This window comes from Staurois parvus, unplaced genomic scaffold (assembly GCF_062004578.1).
Source record: "Staurois parvus isolate SC_StPar_1 unplaced genomic scaffold, SC_StPar_1.0 ptg000066l, whole genome shotgun sequence".
Classification (NCBI taxonomy): domain Eukaryota; kingdom Metazoa; phylum Chordata; class Amphibia; order Anura; family Ranidae; genus Staurois; species Staurois parvus.
The window spans coordinates 3302784-3325704 of NW_028317862.1; the positions used below are offsets into that span (position 1 = coordinate 3302784).

The following is a 22921-nucleotide window of genomic DNA, read 5'->3' on the forward strand; positions in this document are numbered from 1 at the left end:
GCTGACAATTTTGAAAAAAAAACCAATATTTTGGACTTTTTGCTATAAAACATGTCCAGTAAAAAAATTTAAAAATCAAATTTCATCATAAATTTAGGCCAAAATGTATTCTGCGATACGTCTTTGCTAAAAAAAAATCCCAATACGTGTAAATGAATTGGTTTACGTGAAAGTTATAGCGTTTACAAATGGCGGGAAAGATACTGGGATTTTTTTTCATTTATACTAATAATGGCGGCGATCAGCGACTTATGGCGGTGATTAGCGATTTATGACAGTGATCAACGACTTATGGCGGGACTGCGGCAGACATTTTGACACTAGGGGGGAACTGACTTGGGGTCACTGACATCCCCAGTGACACCAATACAGTGATCAGTGCAAAAAAAAAACACTGGCACTGTACTAATGGCACTGGGGAGGAAGGGGTTTTTTAGGCAATGAAAGGGTTAACTGTGTGAGGTCAGTGTTTTACTAGGGGGCAGGGGGGGTGTACTTCACAGGAACACGCTGATCCTGAGAGATAACCTCTGCTCTCAGGATCAGTGTGTTAGGAGCTGACAGGGAGCAGAGCTACGGTGTAAACAATGCAGCTGTGCTCTGTGTCACTGTTTGCCAGCAATCGCCGGGACCTGGTGGGTAATGACTGGCTGGGACCCTGTGACTGACTGACCCACGATCGGTGGGACGGGTAGGGCGGGCACACGCCTCAAGTGCTCCCCCTACCTGTTTTGCAAAATTACTTTTTAAAACGTGATTTTGCGCAGCGGTGCCGACCTGTCACCGTTTTTCTACAGTGGCTGGTCGGCAAGTTTTAAGGTTAGGATTATGGGTTATGGTTTGGAGTAGGGGTTAATATTTATTTATTTACTTTTGTTAGGGTTAGGGTGTTAATAATAATAATAAATAAACACTCTAACACAAAATAAATAATGATGATGATTATTATTACTAATAATAATACATTATTATTATTATTATTATTATTCATGTATTTTTTGTTTGGGTTTTTATTTATAATTATTACTACATATTATTCATTTATTTTATTTGTTTATTATGTATTTATGATTATTTTATTTATTTGTGTACTTATTTTACATTTATTTTTTCATATATTATTACAATTGTTTGGGTTTTTTTTACATTTTATTATTTGAGCAGAAAATGTGCAAAAAAGTTGCGCATTTCCATTCATTTCTATGGGAATATTAACAGGCCAAAAACGCGCAAATCTGCTCAAAAAGCTCCAGAACCCGTTTGAGTTTCAGGCATTTGGCTTCAGGTGACTTGGAGTGGAGATGTGACCCATCATTGGCCCATAATTGATTTTTGCTCCTAAAGCATTTTGGAGCTTCAAGCTACAAAACACACAGGTGTGAATGGGGCCTCAGACTAGAACATAACCTAGTCCCAGTCCAAGCCCTTCATGCCTATCTTTAGACTATTTTTTTAAGTTCCCCCAGCAACATAAAAGAAAATACATTTTCTGTTCTAATACAGACTGTAATAGTTTTAGATTAGATGTGTCAAATGGTCAGGGCCAAAACTAGGGGAAGGCGGGGGGCTAATGTGGCCCTGGGTGCCGCATTGAGATGGGTGCCAGAGCTGACAGGAGTAGTGACAGCAGCATTACTCCTGTCAGCTCAGCACTAGGAGGGAAGAGGAGGGCCTGGACGTGGAATTGTTGCCAATAGTCCCGCTTGTTAGTTGCTCGTCCCTGGATGTATTAAAGTAGTGAGCCTCGCTTACTTAATGCACAGGCTTTTACAGCTACCAGCCTCTTCCCCCTTCATCCCTCTTCATCTCCGTGCCTGCAATGAGAGCTCTGCATGGAGGGCATAGCTGCTGGGGAGAGGGCTGAGCCATCTTTCCCTGCCAGAGACAGAGGGGAACAAGCTGCCTGCATAGAAGTAAGAGCTAAGGTGGCTGCTGTCAGGAGCACAGTGTAGTGCAGATGAATCCAGGCAATTTAAATCATAATTCCAGGCATGTCTATATTATACAAATTTACATTGTTCCAGCTCAAACCAAAGTAACTATGTATATACTATACTATAACCAACTAATGCCCCTGAGGCTGCAGAGAAAGGGACTGGGGAATCTGTCCTCAGTCCCTTTCTCTGTCTCAAAAGTGAGACATCAGGGGTCTGTTTAGACCCCTGACATATCACCAAAGCTCCCCCAATTTGCCTCCTAAAATTAACCAAAAATAATATTGTAAAAAATTATAAGAAATAATACCATTAAAATATTACTGACACCATCCACTGCCCTACTGACAGCAGCATCTACCCTACTGACACTGTCATACTCAGGAAGGGGGTTGCTGGGTGGGCACCAAATTGAGTCTTTGCTCTGGGTCCAGCTTTGCCACTGCAAATGGTAACTGTGATATACAGTATATCAAAATGTAACAGTTCATCCATGTACAGTACAGTAATATAAAATGTATTATATATAACATCAACATCTTTGTGACCAACATCTAATTACTTTCAGGTGGTTTAAACTATTTTGTGTCGGATTACATTGATGCAAATGGTTTCATAGATGCCTTCAGCAAGATCACAACCAGCAGTGGTGATTTCACGGAGAAATCCATTCAGGTATAATTTAATAATATACCGTTTATCTAGTATGCCCAAGTTGCTATGGCTGTAGTTACACCCTTGTCCACCATGGAGACTCAGAAAACACTGAAAATATGACAGAGGTTCTTACCCTTCCCTCTAAATTCAAAAAGAAGTGTACAAACAGGAACCATACAGTGGCCAATTATAACTCACACAAATGAATGGTGGACATATCACTGGAATTTGTGAAATGCACTTTTTTTTTTGTTAATAGATTGAAAGTACAGCTACGGCAATCGATGCATTCAAATGTCTGACAGGCAAAGTGACCATTGACAACACTGTGGGGAATGAAACTTTCTTCTTAGTGACTTGGGAAAGTGGGATTCCCACAATCACATTAACAGATCCCAATGGAAAAGTTTATGATAATGAACAATTTGTAAGTGACAGTGTCTCCAAGTCTACTCGTCTCACAGTTCCAGGTACAGCAGAGGTAAGTTTCCTACTTAACTTTTAGAGATACATCATGGGAAAATACAATCACAATGCATAAAATAAAATAAAGTAAAATTGAATTAATTGACATCACCCACTCATCCTGGAAATGGTGGAAGCTGAGAGGAGTTTTTTATTGTACAAGCTTCTTTTTTAATGGCTTTTAATGGTGTGCTGTGAGAAATAGGACCTTACATTTTCATGGACAGGCTGATTGAAGGTGAACCGTTAACCCTAAGTCAACATTACCAGCTCAATTATTATAACATTATGACCAATGACAGGTAGAGTGAATAACATTGATCATGTGGATGCAATGGCATCTGAAAGTGGGTGGGATATATTAGGTAGCAAATGAACATTTTGTCCCTGAAGTTAATGTGTTGAAAGGAGACAAAATAGGCAAGTGTAAGAATTTGAGTAACTTTGACAAGGGCCAAATTGTAATAGTTAGACAACTGGATCAGAGCAACTCCAAAACTGCATCTCTTGTGGGACTGTCACGTACCTGATGGGAGACTGAATTGACGAGGTCGGCCTCACTTGTGTCACTAATCCTGAGCCCGCTGAATTTGGAACAGAGGGCGTATAAGGACCAGGGGGACAAGAGCACCAGGGTTTTGCTTGCGGCTCTTGCAGATGATGACCTTGATAAGCAGGATATCCTCTGATCTGGGTACTGTAGAGATAGACCAGGCAGATACAGTGGATTGCCAGATGCACAGCAGAGACAGGTATGTAGCCAAGACACAGGACTGGAACGGAGTCGTAGGATAGCCAGGGTCATAACAGTCGGGCAGTGCGGTACAGGATCAGGAGGAAATGCCAGAGTCAGGAAAAGAGCCGAAGTCAGGAACCGGGGGGGGGCAGGAGAGTACTCAGAGTCGGGTCAGAACCAAAGGAAATCACACAGGAAACAAGCAGGACTCGGGGGGAGCTGAAGACCAGTCAGCACTGAATGAGCACCAAGGTGCTCTTTAACCGTTTCAATACCGTGCAATTTTACACCTTCCTGCCCAGGCCATTTTTCAGGTTTCAGCGCTCTCACACTTTGAATGACAATTGCGCGGTCATACAACACTGTACCCAAACTAAAATTTTATCATTTTCTTCACACAACTAGAGTTTTCTTTTGGTGGTATTTAATCACCGCTGGGGTTTTTATTTTTTGCTAAATTAACAAATAAAGACCAAAAATTTTGAAAAAAAAACACATTTTTCTTTGTTTCTGTTATAAAAGTTTACAAATAAATAATTGTTCTTCATAAATTTAGGCCGAGATGTATTCTGCTACATGTCTTTGGTGAAAATAACCCAAATTAGGATGTATTTTTTAGTTTTTAGGAAAGTTATAGAGTTCACAAACTATGGTATAGATCTGAAAATTGATCAATCCTGAAGTACTGACGGCCAATCTAATTTCTTGAGGTCCAAGAATGTCAGAATAGTACAGATATCCCCAAATGACCCCTTTTTGCAGAGTAGACAGTCCGACGTACTTCATAAGAGGCATGGCGAGTTTATTGAAGTTGTATTTTTTTGTCATAATTTTTCGGAAAATGAAAAAATGAAAAAAATTATTTTCACTATTTTTTTTTTCACATACTGTCACCAGTGCAGTACAGCGTCATCATATAACTGGCATCGTGGTGAACAGGGACACTGACTGGTGACAGTATGAAAAAAAAAAATATATTTTTTTTTTATTATTTTTTTTTTATTTTTTATTATATTTAATTTTTTATTACATTTTTTTTTTATTTTTTTTAAGATTTTTTTTCATATTTTACTATGACCAAAATAGTGCAATGTTACCATAGTAACATTGTACTACTTTGGGGAAGTGATCAGTATTTTCTTTTTTTTTTTTTTTTACACAATTTGCTTATAGCAAAGAATTACTTTGCTATAAGCAAGCATTTACCTGAATGAAATCGATTCATTCAGCTTTTTTTTTTTTTGTGCTTAGCTGTGATTTGGTCACAGCTAATCACATGACATGTGCACGTGATTAGCTGTGACCATTCACAGCTAGGCACTAGTATACAATGGATGGCATCATGAATGAAGCCATCCATTGTATACAACTGTCATGTGACCTGCTGTGATTGGTCACAGCAGGTCACATGGTACCAGCAACGGGAGCCGGTACTCGGATCTGTCATCGGCCGTGTCCGAGGTGCACGGCCGATGACAGATCGCACTGCTGCGCCGCTCTGCACTAGCGCAAACGGCGCATGTGCGGGAGCACGCCAAATGGCGTGCACCCGGAATGCCGATACACATCTGAAGCCGCCAAACGGCCATTGGCCGGGCGGCTAATGGTTAAATAGCCCGCCCAGTGCCGGCAGGCTCACCTGGGTCCTAGTGCCTGACAGTGCCGTCATTGGTGACAGGCGCGCCTAGGTCCTAGTGCCCGCCTGCCTGTATGCCTTGTCGGGATCCTGAACATGCACAGATTCATGTGCTGCGGCTATCTTCTTGTTCCCTGACAGGGACATTCCAGGTCTGCAGTGGTCAGCACCTACCAAAAAATGGTCCAAGGAAGGAAAACCGGTGACAGGGCCATGGGTAACCAAGGCTCATTGATGCACCTGGGGAGCAAAGACTGACCCGTGTAGTCTGATTCAATAGAAGAACTATTGTAGCTCAGATTTCTGAAAAATGTAATGTTGATTCCGATATAAAAGTGTCAGAACACACAGTGCATTACAGTTTGTTGCATAAGGGGATGCATAGCTGCAGACCAGTCAGGGTGCCAATGCTAACCCATTTCCACAGCCAAAAGTGCCTACAATGGGCATGTGAGCATCAGAACTGGACCATGGAGCAATGGAAGCAAGGGACTTGGTATGATGAATTAAAAAATGGTTAGAGGAACACAAGTTTTAAGTGCTAATGTGCACAAATCCAGAATATCCCTGCACTTCTTGGTATCTTTATTGACGCATTAAAATGACATCAAAGGTATGACAGGAGCATTAAAAAGGTGACGCAGTCTGCGTTGAATTCAAAGCTCAAACCTCATATATACATGAGTAGGTGCTGAATTTAGCTCAAAATGCATCACCTTTTTACTGTTGCTGTCATACCTGTTATGTGATTTTAATACATCAATAAAGAGACCAGAGAGTGCAGCAATATTCCAGATTTGTGCATATTACTGAATATCCTGGACGAGCTGTACAGCACCCTGGGTTCCAGTTCACAACATGTGAGAGTCAGTCACTCACCTGGAGTGGCATCATTTTGACTTTAGGTGTTAACTTGGCTTCCAAATTCTCCAGATTTCAATCCAATCAAGCATCTTTGGGATGTGCTGGAAAAATAAGTCTGATCCGTGGAGGCCCCACCTCGCAACCTACAGGACCTAAAGGATCTGCTATTGGTGGCTTGGTACCAAGTACTACAGCATACCTTCTGAGGTCTACTATGAGTCCATGGGTCATGGTTGGTGGTCATAATGTTATGGCTGACAGGTGTATATCTTCCCCATGTATACAGATATTTATATGCTATGCACAACGTTGTATCTAAAAAAGGTTTTTAAACACTAAATACAGATTGATAACTTTTTGTACATGTTTACATGTATATCAAAAGAACATTTAAAAAGAAGATTGTTATCCTTTAAAGTGAACCCTTCCTGAGCAAATACATAGGCTGCCATTGTCAGGCTCTCCTTTGGAAAGTAGTCAATAACATAGGACAAGTTTGCAGGGGAGGGATTCTAACTTTTCTCCTACTTCACTAGCTTAATGCTTTTTATGGCTGATTGACTTACAATGCATTGAGGCCCAAGATAGCCAGGCAACCATGATTTTATAAAAGTGGTTAACAATTGTAGCCTTCATATTTCTTCCAGTACACGCTACCTGGTTTAATTAATCTAAATTATAGGGGAAATTTAAATTAGAATTGGGCGTGTGGAAAGTTTGAGTTTAAGATAAAAACCCAATTTAAGTCACAGAAATAAATATGCAATAATATAGACATACCAACAGCCTCTATTTTCATAGTCTTACCTCCAATAGCAGTTGTGCTTAAGCAGTCATGGTGACAGGCTTTGGGCTTGTGTCAATAGGCAGATTTCAGGCACATTCTACTTGTATTTAAAATTGTTCTTAGTTCATTGACAGATGCATTTAGCCTGCTTCTAAACTGTATTAACCCGCTTTAAGTTGCTTTTGCATTCCCCATGACTTGTACGGGGAGAGAAGAAGTTATGATGCAAACAAAAGCCTACTGACAAAGACTTGAATAGGACTGTGCAAGACGATGGGCACCAGAGTTTGATCCTGAGCTCTCAGAAATCAGCACACAGTAATAGAACTGGTTTGACACTTCCCCACCTTCGCAATAAAAGTTTGTGTGAAGAAGCTTGTGCTGAGTGGTCTGATGGTTAGCTGTGCTAATAGTGCACTGGAGTGTGCAAGAAGGGAAAAAAAGTATTTTGGGGCATTTCAGAGTAAAAATAAATAACAGGCAGCACAGTGGCTAAATGGTTAGCACTTCCCCCTGGCAGTACTAGGGTGGTGGTTTGAATCCCAACCACGGTACCACCTGCCTGGAATTTGCATGTTCTCCTTGTGCCTGCATGGGTTTCCTTTGGGTACTCCGTTATCCTCCCACATTCCAAAGAAATGCTGGTAGGTTAATTGGATCCTGTCTAAATTGGCCCTAGTATATGAATGTGAGCTAGGGGCCTTAGATTGTACACCCCTTTAGGGACTGATGTGAATGTACTATATATATATATATATGTAAAGTGCTGTTTAAATTGACGGCGCTATATTAGACGTACCTGAAATAAATAACAAATCATAACATGTAAGGAACAGGTCCATTTAGATATAAAAACGTGTGAGACCTCAAGTAGACTTAACCTCCCTGGCGGTATTCCCGAGTGTAGCTCGGAGTAAAATTTCAGTACCAAAAGCGGTATCCCTGAGCTGCACTCGGGCTTACCATGCGGCGTTGCTCAGGGATTCCCTGCAGCGCTTACCTTGTCCTTCGCTCCCACAATGCGTCCCCGGCGATCTCTTCTGACCGATGCCGGCATCCGGCTTCCATGCTCCGGTCCCTGTGAGCACCGGGACGTACGGGGGCCGGAACCGGCGGAAAATTTAAAAATTTTAGAAACTGTAATTTTCTAATAAACGAATATGATAAAAAATACTGTTTCAAAGCATTTCACATACATTTTGTCCCTACTGCTTTGTCCTGTACCCTGCCTACATTTTGACTGTTCTTTCTGCCTGGAAACTTAGAAAAGTCCGTGGCGTCCAAAAAGCGTTGCTTTAGGTCAAAAGCGGTTTTAGACCAGCTAGAGAACAGCGATAGTAAATCAGAACCACTTGCAGAATTGAGTGATAATGATTCGTGGGGAAATTCGTCATCAGACACTGAAAACGATTCTGCGACTTTGGTTAGCGATGTGCAAACTTGGCGCTATGTTTCAAATTTCAGTGTTTTTGGTTTGATTATATTATTGAATTAAATTTATTATTATATTATTATTTTTTATGATTATGTATTAAATTATAATTTATGATTTCGTGTTTCAAGTTTTATCCTACCCGGAATGTTTACTAGACTTTTGTTCGGGCAGATTTCAGTGAGTTATTCCTAACAATTACAGGCCTACAATATAAAACGCCAAATTTCCATACAAACTAATGGTACCGCTTTCAGCACCAAAAATCTGAAATAATCCTACCGCCAGGGAAATTAAGCAAATTTATGTTTACAAATTTTCCAACAATGGTTAGCTTTACGGGCAAGTTCACACTACAAAAATGCACTCCGGATGCATTCCGAATATGTTTTTGCTTACAGTTCACACCACACGCAGTTCTGGTGCACCACACGCAGTTCTGGTGCAGTTATGATGCAGTTTGCCATGGTAAGGTTCTGTGCAGACAAAATGCAGCATGTTCTACTTTTTTTTCTGCACCAGAAGCTGACTGGAACGGACTGCACTAGTGTGAACCAGGGCCATTGGAATACATGGAATACACTCTGCATGCATTTTTGATGCACAAAAAAAGCACACTGAACTGCATCTAGTGTGAACTAGCCCTAAATGTTACAGAAATGCTAGGATTTCAAGCATCTAGCCACTGCTAGACCAGCGACCAGAGCAGACCTATAATTAATTCTAAAGATATCTACTCCAGGATTCCTCTTCTCAGTCCAGCTTATTCCCAACCCTCAGCTACACAAGCCCTGATAAGGAAGATATTGGTAAAGCCTCCACAATGCATTGGATATTGTTTTTATTCTCAAAATGAATACAATTGGAACTGGACTATCAACCATGTGTCCAACGCTCTATTCATTCTACTAAACTTTCTATTGTCATATCTGGGACCTATTCTTGGGACCCATCAGATCTTAGAGATCAACCTCTTAACTAAAATATCAAAAGATCTAAATGTCGACTAGGATCCTGAACCAGCACACCACCAACATATAGGCTAGGATGCAAAGTATCCATCTAAATATCCCATACATTTGTATTTTTCATAGGCCAAGTTCCACTTATAGATCTGTCAAGCAGCATGCTTTATGCCATTGTAAAGGTTGTGGTGATGTGATGATAAATGCCTTTTGCCACCCTGTCTTTTGTATAGCTCAGTTGTTCCCCAGAGTTAAAGTACCGTACCTAGGGGCCTCTGTCTACCTTAACCAAAACAAGAAAGTAAATATAATACTTTTAAGGTACAGACCATATAAACCAAATACCTTACTGGTGAAAGTGTTTGCACTTTTAATAATAAGATATTTGGCTTACATGGTATGCACCTTAAAAGTCTCTTATTAAGGCTGCCCGTAGACGGTCCTTTTTTTTTTCCAATCAGCCAGTTGGCCTATTGAAAATAAATAAACAACTTCCCCCATTCCCACAAGTGAGATGGATGCACCCATTGTGCTATTGCATTCTGACAGCAGTGAGACTTCCCTACCATCAGAATACAGTGATCAGTGCTGCAGCTGCAGCTCGAATGAAAGGTTTCCAACATTCCCATTTGACAGAAGTCATTTTAGCAATTAACTTCAGTGGAGTGGAAGCAGCATGGCCCCTGCTTCCCTTGCCAAATTTCAATCCATCTATGTCCAGCTTTACTTTCTTGTTTTGGTGATCAAATATTAGGGATGCGGTACATTGATTACGATGTCTGGTATCCATATTTTCAAACCCTCTCCACTTTACTCATCTTGTAAATTCTGCTTTCCAAAGTAATTTTGTGCTTCCTGTTAACTCTACAGATATAATCCATTGTGCATTTGTTTTCTTTTAGAAAGGACAGTGGGAATACAACATCTGCAACAGTGAAGTAGCTTCTCAGGTCTTGGGTTTAACAGTGAATTCTCAAGCTTCTGATCCAAACGTTCCACCAATTGTTGTTGAGCCATATATGAGCGCAGATACAAGCAGTTTCCCCAATCCAGTGATTGTGTATGCAGCAGTAACTCAAGGGTTTTCCCCAGTTTTGGGGCTTAAAGTTACTGCTATAATAGAACCAGAGAATGGAAAAATAATAACCTTGCAACTTTTAGATAATGGTGCAGGTAACTGTCTTTTTCTACAATTATATTTCTACTTTTTATGTAAAGGAGCTACAGAAATTTAAGGCATTGTTGTTTCAACCCACATGTTGATGAATATGGCACGTTAATTTAGGTGCCAGAGCCTGGGAGTAGATATGTGCAATTCGTTTTGTTATGAATAGAAATTCAGATAAAATTTTCGTTATTCAGATATTAGAATATATCCAAATTTCTGAATAACAATAGTAGCGAATTTGAAGGCATCCAGAATAAATGATAGCAAAATGAATTATCTGAATTTGAAAATGAATTCAAATTTGAAATGGAAATATATTGCAATAAATACAATAATGTATAAAAGGGAAATAAGATACTGATTCCTACTTAGGCTACTTTACACAGTAGAATAGAAAAGAAAAGAACAGAAAATAAAATAAAAGGATAGAACAGACTAGAATAAAATAGAATAGAATAAAAGAGAGTAGAATAGAAAATAAAGTAATAGAATAAAATAAAACAGAACAGAAAAGAATAGAATAAAACAGAATAGAAAAGAATGTAATAAAATAGAATAGAAAATAAATTAATAGAATGGGATAAAACAGAATAGAATGGAGAATAAAAGAATAGAATTGATTAGAGAAATGAATTAAACAGAACAAATATAGCTGTCTTCCCAAATTTGAATTCCGAATCAATTTGAAAATAACGAATATAGAAAATGAATTCCAAAAATGAATTATTCTAACATAATGAATATGATGAAACTAAATTATTCCAATGAAACAAATTTTTCCATTCTGTGCACATCTGTACCTGGGACTGGTAATTTTTAGTACAGTGATTTGAGAACTGAGCAGAAGTTAATATTTTACAGTTCCATAGTTTCCCAACTCTAAGGCACCTTTTACATTTCCCCTGGCCTAAAATCTTAACTTTTTAACACCTGAAACAACACCCTTAGCCGAACCCTGGGAACAAAAACTAAGAGCCACAAAGGATATAAATCCACTTTGTGTGCACCAAATGCCTTTACAAACCCAGTTTTTAACTAGCAAATGTACAGAAAGCAGGGCTGTGTGAGGGTCCTAAATTGCCCACCTACTATAGGCTGCCTGCAGAAAAATACAGGAGGGGGCAGATGCAAGACCAGTCACTCTGCACAAGGAGAGAGCAACAATGACTGGTCTTAGTTACAGGAAGCTCCTGCACAGAGGCAAAGTTTTTCACCAGAAGAAATACACAAAGTACACCAAGATTCAACTGGAAATACACAGCTTTCATTTAGAAAATATTTGCTTATCCCTGAGTTCCGCTTTAGGCTTTTTCCTCTTATTTGTACTTGCTGATCTCGCCAGTAAATCTTTTATTTTTCAACTCTCATTAACAGACCAAGCAGTGCAGTAAAAGTGTCAGTTAGAAGTTGGGGCAAACCATTTAGCACTGATAGGGGCGCTAACAATACCCTGTCTAAAAGTTAAAAATGCTGCTGTTGAAGGGTGTCTACACTGCTCCTCCATAGATACAGCAGAGGAGTGATTGTAGCCACTCTAAAACAGGTAATGATTTACTGGCAGGAGAAAATACAGGAAAAGAAGCCTCCACTTAGGACTCGCAAGCTGCAATACTGTATATTTTATTTTTGTTTTTAGGTTTAGATACGTTTTAACCTCCCTGGAGGTATTCCCGAGTGTAGCTCGGGGTAAAGGTTCAGCACCACAAGCGGTAACCCCGAGCTACACTCGGGAATACCTTGCAGCGTTGCTCTGGGATCTCTTCTTCACTTACTTTGTCCTTCGCTCCCGCGATGTCCCCCCTGCAGTGTCCTCCGATGCCGGCATCTGTCTTCTGGGTTCCGTTCCCTGCGACGTCAGGACGTACGGGGATGGAACGGCGGGAAATTTAAAAATGTGAAAAAGTGACATTCACTAAATACACTAAAATCACATAGTAAAACATTACTGTATCAAACCATTTCACATACATTTTGTCCCTAGTGCTTTGTCCTGTGCCCTGCCTGCATTTTTACTGTTCTTTCTGCCTGGAAACTGGGAAATGTCCATGGCGTCCAAAAAGCGTCCCTTTAGGTCAAAAGCGGTTTTAGACCAGCTAGAGAACAGCGATAGTAAATTAGAACTACTTGCAGAATTGAATGATAATGATTCGTGGGGAAATTCGTCATCACACTGAAAACGATTTTGCGACTGCTCAGTGATGTGCAAACTTGGCGCTATATTTCAAATTTCAGTGTTTTTGGTTTGATTACATTATTGAATTAAATTTATTATTATTTTTTATGATTATTTATTAAATTATAATTTATGATTTTGTGTTTAAAATTTTAACATACCCGGGATGTTTACTAGACTCTTGTTCAGACAGATTTCAGTGAGTTATTCCTAAAAATTACAGGCCTACAATAAAAAAAATACACATTTCCATGCAAAAAAACTTACCGCTTTGAGCACAGAAATACTGACATAATCAGACCGCTAGGGAGGCTACAGTATAAATTTGAACAAACATGTAAAAGTTCACAAAATATAAAATCATATATAGAAGATGCATTAAACAGTTCATTTCTCAACCAGTCTTTATTATTTAGCTTTGTTTCCATTCATAGTTGTATTAACATATATGCAGTCTTTTCTCCAGTGTCAGCATCTCAAATGCCGAAACAGGGTCTTGACACTGGGTGACATATTAGGTTTTTTGATCTATACATCAGGTTCTCACAACAACAGGGATCCAACCTCACTAAACCAACCAACCAGCAGCAGCTCTGTAGACGCACAGAATATGGCCGCCTATATTACACATGGGCAAGCAACTAGTACAGGAAATAGATGCTGGCTGATAAGACAATAGAAAAATAAGGATGGCAGCTACAATTCAGGAGGCATTGAAAGAACAGGCAGAGGAAAGCAGGAAAGACTGATCACCGCCTCCCAGCCTATTAAGAGGTTCTAAATGGCAATAGGCAGAGGAGGGCATTCTGATCATGTGATTGCTGTGATTGGCAGTCACAGCGGTCAAATGACTGGAAACCTCCTGATCACAAGTAGGCATCAGGAGCTTTCCGGTAACTGTTCTGGGAGCACGTAGGGCACACGCTAACAGCACAGAAACGTTTACATTTGAGACATATATCTGCAGCCTCGTGATGTTAAAGCCCACCCGCTGAGAGGCTGAATATATGCATATGGTTGGAGGGAACAGGTTACCCGAACATTCATTTTATTAACCACTTCAATACCGGGCACTTATACCCCCTTCCTGCCCAGGCCAGTTTACAGCGCTGTCGCACTTTGAATGACAATTGTGCGGTCATGCAACACTGGACCTATATGAAATTTTTATCATGTTTTTTACACAAATAGAGATATCTTTTGGTGGTATTTAATCACCACTGAGTTTTTAATTTTTTGCTAAATAACACCTGAAACTTTAAAAAAAAATGCACTTTTCTTCGTTTCTGTTATACAATTTTGCAAATAAATAACATTTCTTCATAAATTTAGGTCAAAATGTATTTTGCTACATTTCTTTGGTGAAAATAATAATAATATTTGAATTTGTATTTTTTTTTTCAAATGTTTCTATTAAATTTTTATTTTTTATTAAATTTTTTATTTTTTTTACTATTTTATTTTTCAGCACACTGTGACCAAAGCAATACAATGTTACCATTGTAACATTAAACTACTCTGGGCAAGTGATCAGGATTTTTTTAACACATTATGATTGCTAATAAAAAATGTATTTCATTGATATTTGCAATCATTGTTACTGAATGAAACTGATTCATTCAGCCTTTTGTTGTGATTAGCTGTGATTGGGCAAAGCAGATCACATGATACAGTTGGGTTATGATTGGCCCTGTCTGTATCATGTGACTGCCTTGACCAGTCACAGCTAACAACGCAATTGTATACAATGGATGGCATGACATGAAGCCATCCATTGTATACAATTGACATGTGATCTGCTGTGATTGGTCACAGTGGTCACATGACACTTGCCAGGGGCCGGTGTAGTGATATGTCATCGGCTGTGTCCCATGGACACAGCTGGTGACAGATCGCACCGCTGCACGGCCCCGTGAGTGGCTCGTTTTGACAGGACGTCATATAACAACCAGTCACAACAGCGAGTGTCCCACCCGGCCTATAGAAGATTGTGTTCATATTGTGGAAAGGTGTATATTTTAATGACATTGGGGTTGATTTACTAAAACTGGAGAGTGCAAAATCAGGTGCAGCTCTGCATGGGAACAAATCAGCATCTAACTTCAGCTTGTTCAATTAGGCTTTGACAATAAAACCTGGAAGCTGATGGGTTCCTATGCAGAGCTGAACCTGATTTTGCACTCTCCAGTTTTAGTAAATCAACCCCATATTGTTAGCTTTTAGTTCCACGTGAACGTTCTCCCAACACTCCCAAAGGATAACCCCTAAAGTAGTCTCTAACACTTAAAGTGGTTCTAAATGCTCAAGATTTTTTACCTTCAGGAATTCTATGCATGAAGGTACAAAACCTTCTGTGTGCAGCAGTGCCGCAGCCCCCCTAATACTCACCTAAGCCCCCTCTAGATCCAGTGATGTGCAATGGAATCTCGGCGATCCCGGGACTACCTCTTCTCATTGGCTGAAAGAGAAGCGGGAGCCACTGGCTCCCACTGCTGTCAAGCACAGCTAGTGAGCCAATGAGAAGAGAGAGGGGGCAGGGCCTAGTCATAGCCGTGAATGGGCACATGGAGCAGCGGGTGCCCCCATAGCAAACTGCTTGCCAGGAGAGCCTGTGGGGGACCAGAGAAGAGGAGGATCCAGGCTACTCTGTGAAAAACCACTATACACAGCAGGTAAGTATAGACGTGTTTGTTATTTTTTCTTAAAAAAAATAAACCTGTAGAATCACTTTAAAGAGTATAGAAACCCAACATTTCCTATTCCTGTTATGTGCCTTCTGTGCCATGTACTTGTATGAAAAAGTATCCTTTCTCTTTGTATTGCTTGCTTTATGTGAAATCCCTGGTGTTTCTGCCAGTCCCTATGCTTTCCTATTAAAAACTGACCACACTAAGCAGGATAACACATCGTGATCAGTTCTCTAGCTGTGCTGGAACTCAGCCTGCCCTCCTCCAATGATCAGACTTCTTCTGACACACACCCTCTGTACAGTCTTTCACTGTGAAGATTATTGTGATGCTGTTTCTCCTCCCCCAGCTCTTTATGCAGCTGAGAACAGAGAATATGTGATCACTTATAAAAAAAAAAGGGGGGGGTATATGTTTTTTATATCTATACACAAATGTTTTGACTTTCATTTCTATTTTAAACTGAATGGGTTGTTTTACAAGGTGAGAGTTTACAATCACTTTAAGTAGCCCCTTCTACTTCATAGTTACCTTTTCCTGCTTAACACACAAGTGTGAATGGGCTGTAAGACCAACAAGAAATCTGATTTGTTTTCATTGAAAGCAACAACTGCTTTATTTCTCAATGCTGACAGTTTTATGAATTGAATAATTCTGGAAACTACACATTACAGACTCACATTCATTATTACTGCCTCTCTGTTTGGCCTCCACATGACCGCAGATCATTTTCCTCTGCTGCACATGGAAATGGAGAGTTTCTGTTTTATAACACTGTACTTTTTGCTGGCAGAGCCATGTGTTTCCACCTCTGTGCACATACAATGCCAAATGATGTGTTATGTACTGTCTGCACTTCTTTCTCTTTACCTCCAGTTTACATATATGCGGTGTGGGAAACTGCTGCAATCCTGAGCATTTTCCGCACCACACTGCGTTCATGCAATCTGTTACCAGTGTCAATTATAAATGAATGACACTCCAAACAGGTTGCAAAACTCATTGTGATTACAAGAATCAGATTGTAATGGGTGTGAACACCCATGCAATCCGATTCAGGTGCTGCAAAAAAAAAAAAAGATGTCTCCACCTTTCCGTGTGGGTGCTGTTCAAATTAAGCCCATACAAAATTAATTGGTTCAAATCACACTGCAAAGCATCACATGTGCTCTGAACAGGAATGCGATGCGATTCCTGTCCGAATCCCATATGATTTCCCACACAGCTATAGTGTGAACCTAGTCTGACTCTTCATACATTCAATCTCTTCCCTTAGTTTGCATCTTTATCAGGGAAGGACTGACAACTCATGGGGTCCCCGGGCAATAGGGGATCATGGGGCCCCTGTGTCCTCACCCACACTCAAACCACACCCAAAAAAGCCTATAAAAGGTACTAGGGGCATCTCATGGGGCCCCCTACTGACCCTGGGCCCTCGGGCAGTGCCCGAGTGTACGAATGGTCAGTCCGCCCCTTATCTTCATTCTACTACTGGCTGCTCAGCTACACTTCATTTAAATAATAATGCAGCTATGTCAAATCGCCCTAAAATCAAGGGAGTCCCCCTGAGTTTTATCCCTTGCCAGGGCTGCGATGAGGGGGTACAGCCCATCCAAATGTAGGTTTCCTGAGGGGCCCAGGCCCCGAGTTGACATCTCCCTTTTGTGTTACATTGATAAACAACTAGTCCCGAGTCCCACTGGTGTCACGCGCTCCACTGGCTCCTGAGTCCCAGCGTGCCGCTGACAAAATTATTAGTTGCTAGGACCAGCTGGCGTTCTAGCAACCAATCACATTAATTCACAGGCCCTGGCATAGTAGGATGTAATTTCCTCCTCTTTGCTTCACCGCATGCTAGTTCTGCTCCTCCCGGCTTCCACCTGGAGGCATCCCACTCTGTACATAACGCCATTCTGAGAATGGAAATGGATCTCTGGTGAGGCGGACCCTGGGAGCCCTGACCTAGTGCAGGAGATCGGGGGCCTTGGAAGACCAATGCCCGGAGAAGAGGAGAGGCATGCACTGCTGAAGTGGGAACAGCTGTGAGGGCAGAGTGGGGCTTACATATGTGCTCTGACTGTCTCGTTGCTGGGTTGGGCTCTGACTGTCTCTTTGTTGGATTGGGCTGTCTCTTTGTTGGATTGGGCTGTCTATATGGTGATATCTCTTTGTTGGCTTGGGCTGTCTCTTTGCTAAATATATGGGGATGTCTCTTTGCTAGATTTGGCTGTCTCTTTGTTGATTATATGGGGATATCTATGCTGGATTAGGCTGCCTCTGCTGAATATATGGGGATGTCTCTGTGCTGGATATATGGGGATGTCTCTTTGCTGGATTGGGCCCTCTCTTCACTGAATATATGGAGATGTCTGTTTACGGGATTGGGATGACTCTTTGCTGGATTGGGCTATATCTTTGCCTAATATATGGGGGTATCTCTTTGCTGAATATATGGGGATGTCTCTTTGCTAGATTGTCCTATCTCTTTGCTGAATATATAGGGATGTCTCTTTGCTGAATATATGGGGATGTCTCTTTGCTGGATTGGGCTGTCTCTTTGCTATATGGGCATGTCTCTTTGTTGGATTGGGATGTCTCTTTGCTGATTATATGGGGATGTCTCTGCTAGATTAGGCAGTCTTTGCTGAAAATATGGGGGTGTCTCTTTACTGGATTGGGATGTCTCTTTGCTGAATATATAGGGATGTCTCTTAGCTGTATTGAGATGTCTGCTGAATATATGAGGATGTAGCTTTGCTGAATACCTGGGGATGGCGCCTTGTTGGATTGGGCTGTCTTTTTGCTGAATATATGGGGCTGTCTCTTTGCTGGATTGGGATGTCTCTTTGCTGTATATATGGGGATGTCTCTTTACTAGATTGGGCAGTTTTTTTGCTGAATATATAGGGATATCTGCTGGGGGGATAGGGATGTCTCTTTGCTGAATATATGGGGATGTCTCTTTGCTGAATATATGGGAGTGTCTTTTGCTAGATTGGCCCATCTCTTTGCTGAATAAATGGGGGATGTCTCTTTGCTGAATATATGGGGATGTCTCTTTGCAGGATTGGGCCATCTCTTTGCTCAATATACAGGGCTGTCTTTCTGCTGAATATATGGGGACATCTCTTTGCTGAATATATAGTGATGTCTCTTTGCTGGATTGGGCTGTCTCTTTGTTGGATTGGGCTGTCTATATGGTGATATCTCTTTGTTGGCTTGGGCTGTCTCTTTGCTAAATATATGGGGATGTCTCTTTGCTAGATTTGGCTGTCTCTTTGTTGATTATATGGGGATATCTATGCTGGATTAGGCTGCCTCTGCTGAATATATGGGGATGTCTCTGTGCTGGATATATGGGGATGTCTCTTTGCTGGATTGGGCCCTCTCTTCACTGAATATATGGAGATGTCTGTTTACGGGATTGGGATGACTCTTTGCTGGATTGGGCTATATCTTTGCCTAATATATGGGGGTATCTCTTTGCTGAATATATGGGGATGTCTCTTTGCTAGATTGTCCTATCTCTTTGCTGAATATATAGGGATGTCTCTTTGCTGAATATATGGGGATGTCTCTTTGCTGGATTGGGCTGTCTCTTTGCTATATGGGCATGTCTCTTTGTTGGATTGGGATGTCTCTTTGCTGATTATATGGGGATGTCTCTGCTAGATTAGGCAGTCTTTGCTGAAAATATGGGGGTGTCTCTTTACTGGATTGGGATGTCTCTTTGCTGAATATATAGGGATGTCTCTTAGCTGTATTGAGATGTCTGCTGAATATATGAGGATGTAGCTTTGCTGAATACCTGGGGATGGCGCCTTGTTGGATTGGGCTGTCTTTTTGCTGAATATATGGGGCTGTCTCTTTGCTGGATTGGGATGTCTCTTTGCTGTATATATGGGGATGTCTCTTTACTAGATTGGGCAGTTTTTTTGCTGAATATATGGGGATATCTGCTGGGGGGATAGGGATGTCTCTTTGCTGAATATATGGGGATGTCTCTTTGCTGAATATATGGGAGTGTCTTTTGCTAGATTGGCCCATCTCTTTGCTGAATAAATGGGGGATGTCTCTTTGCTGAATATATGGGGATGTCTCTTTGCAGGATTGGGCCATCTCTTTGCTCAACATACAGGGCTGTCTTTCTGCTGAATATATGGGGACATCTCTTTGCTGAATATATAGTGATGTCTCTTTGCTGGATGGGAATGTATCTTTGATAAGGTGTTGTTCAAAAGAGCCTACCTTGTCATGGTGGCAGGTTTCATAGTTTTTGGCCAAAATATAATTCCTTACTGTTAAATCTTGAAAGCGCTGATGATTTGGAATACACTTTTAATTTTCATAAGTTATAAGAGTGTGGTATAAGAGTGGGTGCACTGAAGGACTCAGTGTAATGGCCAGTGGGCAGATTCGGTGTAACCGCCAGTGAGTGGACCCTGGGGAATGTTGATGGTCAGGCCACAAGCTGTGTAAGGGGCCCCATAATTTCTGATAGCTGCCCTGCCCCTTGCATCCTTGGTTACTGTTTCTAATAGGTTGACACCATTTACATATGATCACTGCATGTTTATTTTTTTATATACACTGAATATAATTCTCTGATTTTGTTATTTTTATGTCAGCATGACATACTGTAGTATCACTTCACCACTTCTGTATGCCAGACCTACTGTTAAGTATCCATTCTAATTTTGTATATATAGATGCTGAACAATGATATTTCTTTTTCTTTGTATGCTAGGTATAATCTCGCTGTATGTTATAATCAGGGGCGGACTGACCATTTGGAAACTCGGGCACTGCCTGAGGTCCCGGGTTCAGTAGGGGGCCCCATGAGATGGCCCTGGTACCTTTTTCATAGGTTTTTTTAGTTTGGGCAAGGACACGAGCCCTATGATCCCCTATTGCCCGGGGGCACCATGAGTTGTCAGTCCGCCCCTGGTTATAATATCTGCATTTACGTTTCTTAGTGCTCGATCACAAGGTTGGCTGGGGGTGGTAAAAGCAGGTGGTTGAACCTTGGTTTCATTGACCCCCAGCCGCCCACCTAAGGAAGGGAATGCTGCCGCCCAGAGCTGTACACATCCTGTAGCCGCTGAAAAGATAAAACCGCATGACACCGCTGACCATATCTCTTGTAAGTGTATGGGGCCATGCCGCAACCGCACTGCATGTAATGCATGGTTTCACCACATTGGGTCAGCCTTTTAAGGATTAAAACAGGCAGTGAGGCGTTTGGAACCTCTGATCATGTATCGTGTATAATTGTACTATTGTAAATATCTTTACATGTACTGTGGACAAGTTTGTGCACTTGCACCAATAGCATATGGGTTGATTTACTAAAAATGGAGAGTGTAAAATCTGGTGCAGCTCTGCTTGCTAGCCAATCAGTTTCTAACTTCAGCTTGTTCAATTAAGCTTTGGCAATAAAACCTGGAATCTGTTTGGCTACTATGCAGCTGCACCAGATTTTACACTCTCCAATTTCAGTAAATCAACCCACGTGTCAAAATCTACCTAGGGCAATCAAAGAGAATCACATGCATTTTTGGTACGTTAAAGTCTTTTTTATAAAACTTGACATGTTTTACACAAATCTGATGGTTGCTTGTAATGAGCTCAAATGAGTTTCTAAGTCGAATTGACATATTTGCTTTGCACCTTTGAATTCTATGCCAATCCACTAAATGTTGTTTCTTTACAATTAATCCAAATCTGTTTTTCATTTTCTTTCTAAGGAGCGGATATTATCAAGAATGATGGAATCTATTCCAAATACTTTACAGACTTTAGTGGAAATGGCAGATATGGTTTGAAAGTGCGAGTTGAAAGTAAAAACAAATCTCCGGACCTGGGACTGCCAAAAAATCAGGCATTATACCTACCTGGTTATGTTGAAAATGGTAAGAATGGCACAGGGCACTAGCAGATATTGAAAAAAAAACTATATAAACATTCATTAACTTTAGGAGATCCAGTTGCCAGATTATTCATTTCAACAACAATTTTCCCATAAGATTATACATATATATATATATATATATATATATATAAAATGTGTTTAACATATCCTAGGAATATTTTTTACCCTCAAAAGCCTCTCTTATTTAGATACCCAAAAGCCCAGAAACTGCTGCTGACTGCTGCCATCTTGGATGTCATATCGGCAGCTCAAGTAGGCTCAGAACTGTCACTCAAATGACGCTCTGTAGCATTCCCCTTTGTTCCTTCCTCAGCTGCTACATTAAGTGTTGTGCAGAGAGGTGAGAGGTAGAGGAGCTGGACCAGTGCAGACAGTAATTAGACATTAATTAGACATTCTCAGAAGAGGTGTGGATGATGATGTGAAAGGAGGGAAGGGACTATGCAGAGGTACATTGCAATCAATTAAAAAAAGGCTACAAATAAGTAGTTCAAATACTTGTTTTTGTATGCTTTTACCTGCAGTGTTTTGCTTGACAGAATCTCATAAAAGTCAAAATAAATTCAAAATTTCTGGTTTAATTACTTAGAAATATCTATAACCTTAGGGAAAGTAAGTAGGGGTTTCTGAGTCAGATGACGTCCAGCCATGATAGCAGTAACATCACAAGTGCAATAAAACGCCACACCCTTAATACTTTAAAGCAGCAATTCCACCTCAAAGAAACCAAATAAATTTCTTAGTGCTATAACTTAAATAAAGGAATGCGCTAAAACCACAAACTATTCCTAATTTAGTGTAGAAACATTAGTGCAAAAGATATATATATCTATTCTCAATTAATATAAAAAAATATCAAAATTATGTGCAAAACTATTTTTTAGTGCATAAGTAATTTAAATAATTAAATCAGTGAATATAAAAATTGTCCAAATTTGAATTTCTTCAAATGTCCAAACAAATCCTTTTCAAATTCAAGTGCTCTCAAAGAAATTGTGCCAAAATCTACCACCAAAGTAAAGTTGGGTAACTCACCAGAGCTCCATGCTGATCAATCTCTAGATCAGCAAAAAACGCTTTTTGCTCTGGGAGCAGATGCAATAAATCAACTTCTCAGGTGTGATGATCAATAGCTACACAATCATCCATAAGGTAGGTATCCACCACTCAATATAACGGTTCCAGGAGCATTATATCACTCTCTCTTTTTATATCTCTCCCCCGAGGTCATGTTTGGAAATGAAAGAAAAAATCATGCTGCAGCCAGTTTTTTTATAAAAGTATCCAACAATTTAATAAAGATTTACACTCACAAAAAGGTGTCTTCACCGACACCAGTATAACAGCATAAAACAGCAAATGGTATAACAGTTTCCTGTTCCCCGCACACTCACTACAACGCTCGTGACTCAATCCTCTCCACAGACGTCGGTATCCAGCAAGCCAAGCCCTACTAGTTTCGTCATGAATGACATCTTCAAGGGG

The 22921-nt window shown here is 40.5% G+C and overlaps 1 protein-coding gene across 1 annotated transcript in view; it reads left to right on the plus strand.

Annotated features, from left to right (window-relative positions):
• LOC149469608 (calcium-activated chloride channel regulator 1-like) overlaps positions 1–22921 on the plus strand; it is a 90942-nt gene that overhangs the window by 57752 nt on the left and 10269 nt on the right. Inside the window, exons 10-13 of the mRNA XM_089668896.1 lie at positions 2503–2609; positions 2851–3072; positions 10379–10649; positions 21252–21416. Of these exons, the coding sequence (XP_089525022.1) occupies positions 2503–2609; positions 2851–3072; positions 10379–10649; positions 21252–21416 (765 nt within the window). The remainder of the gene's footprint in view (positions 1–2502; positions 2610–2850; positions 3073–10378; positions 10650–21251; positions 21417–22921) is intronic.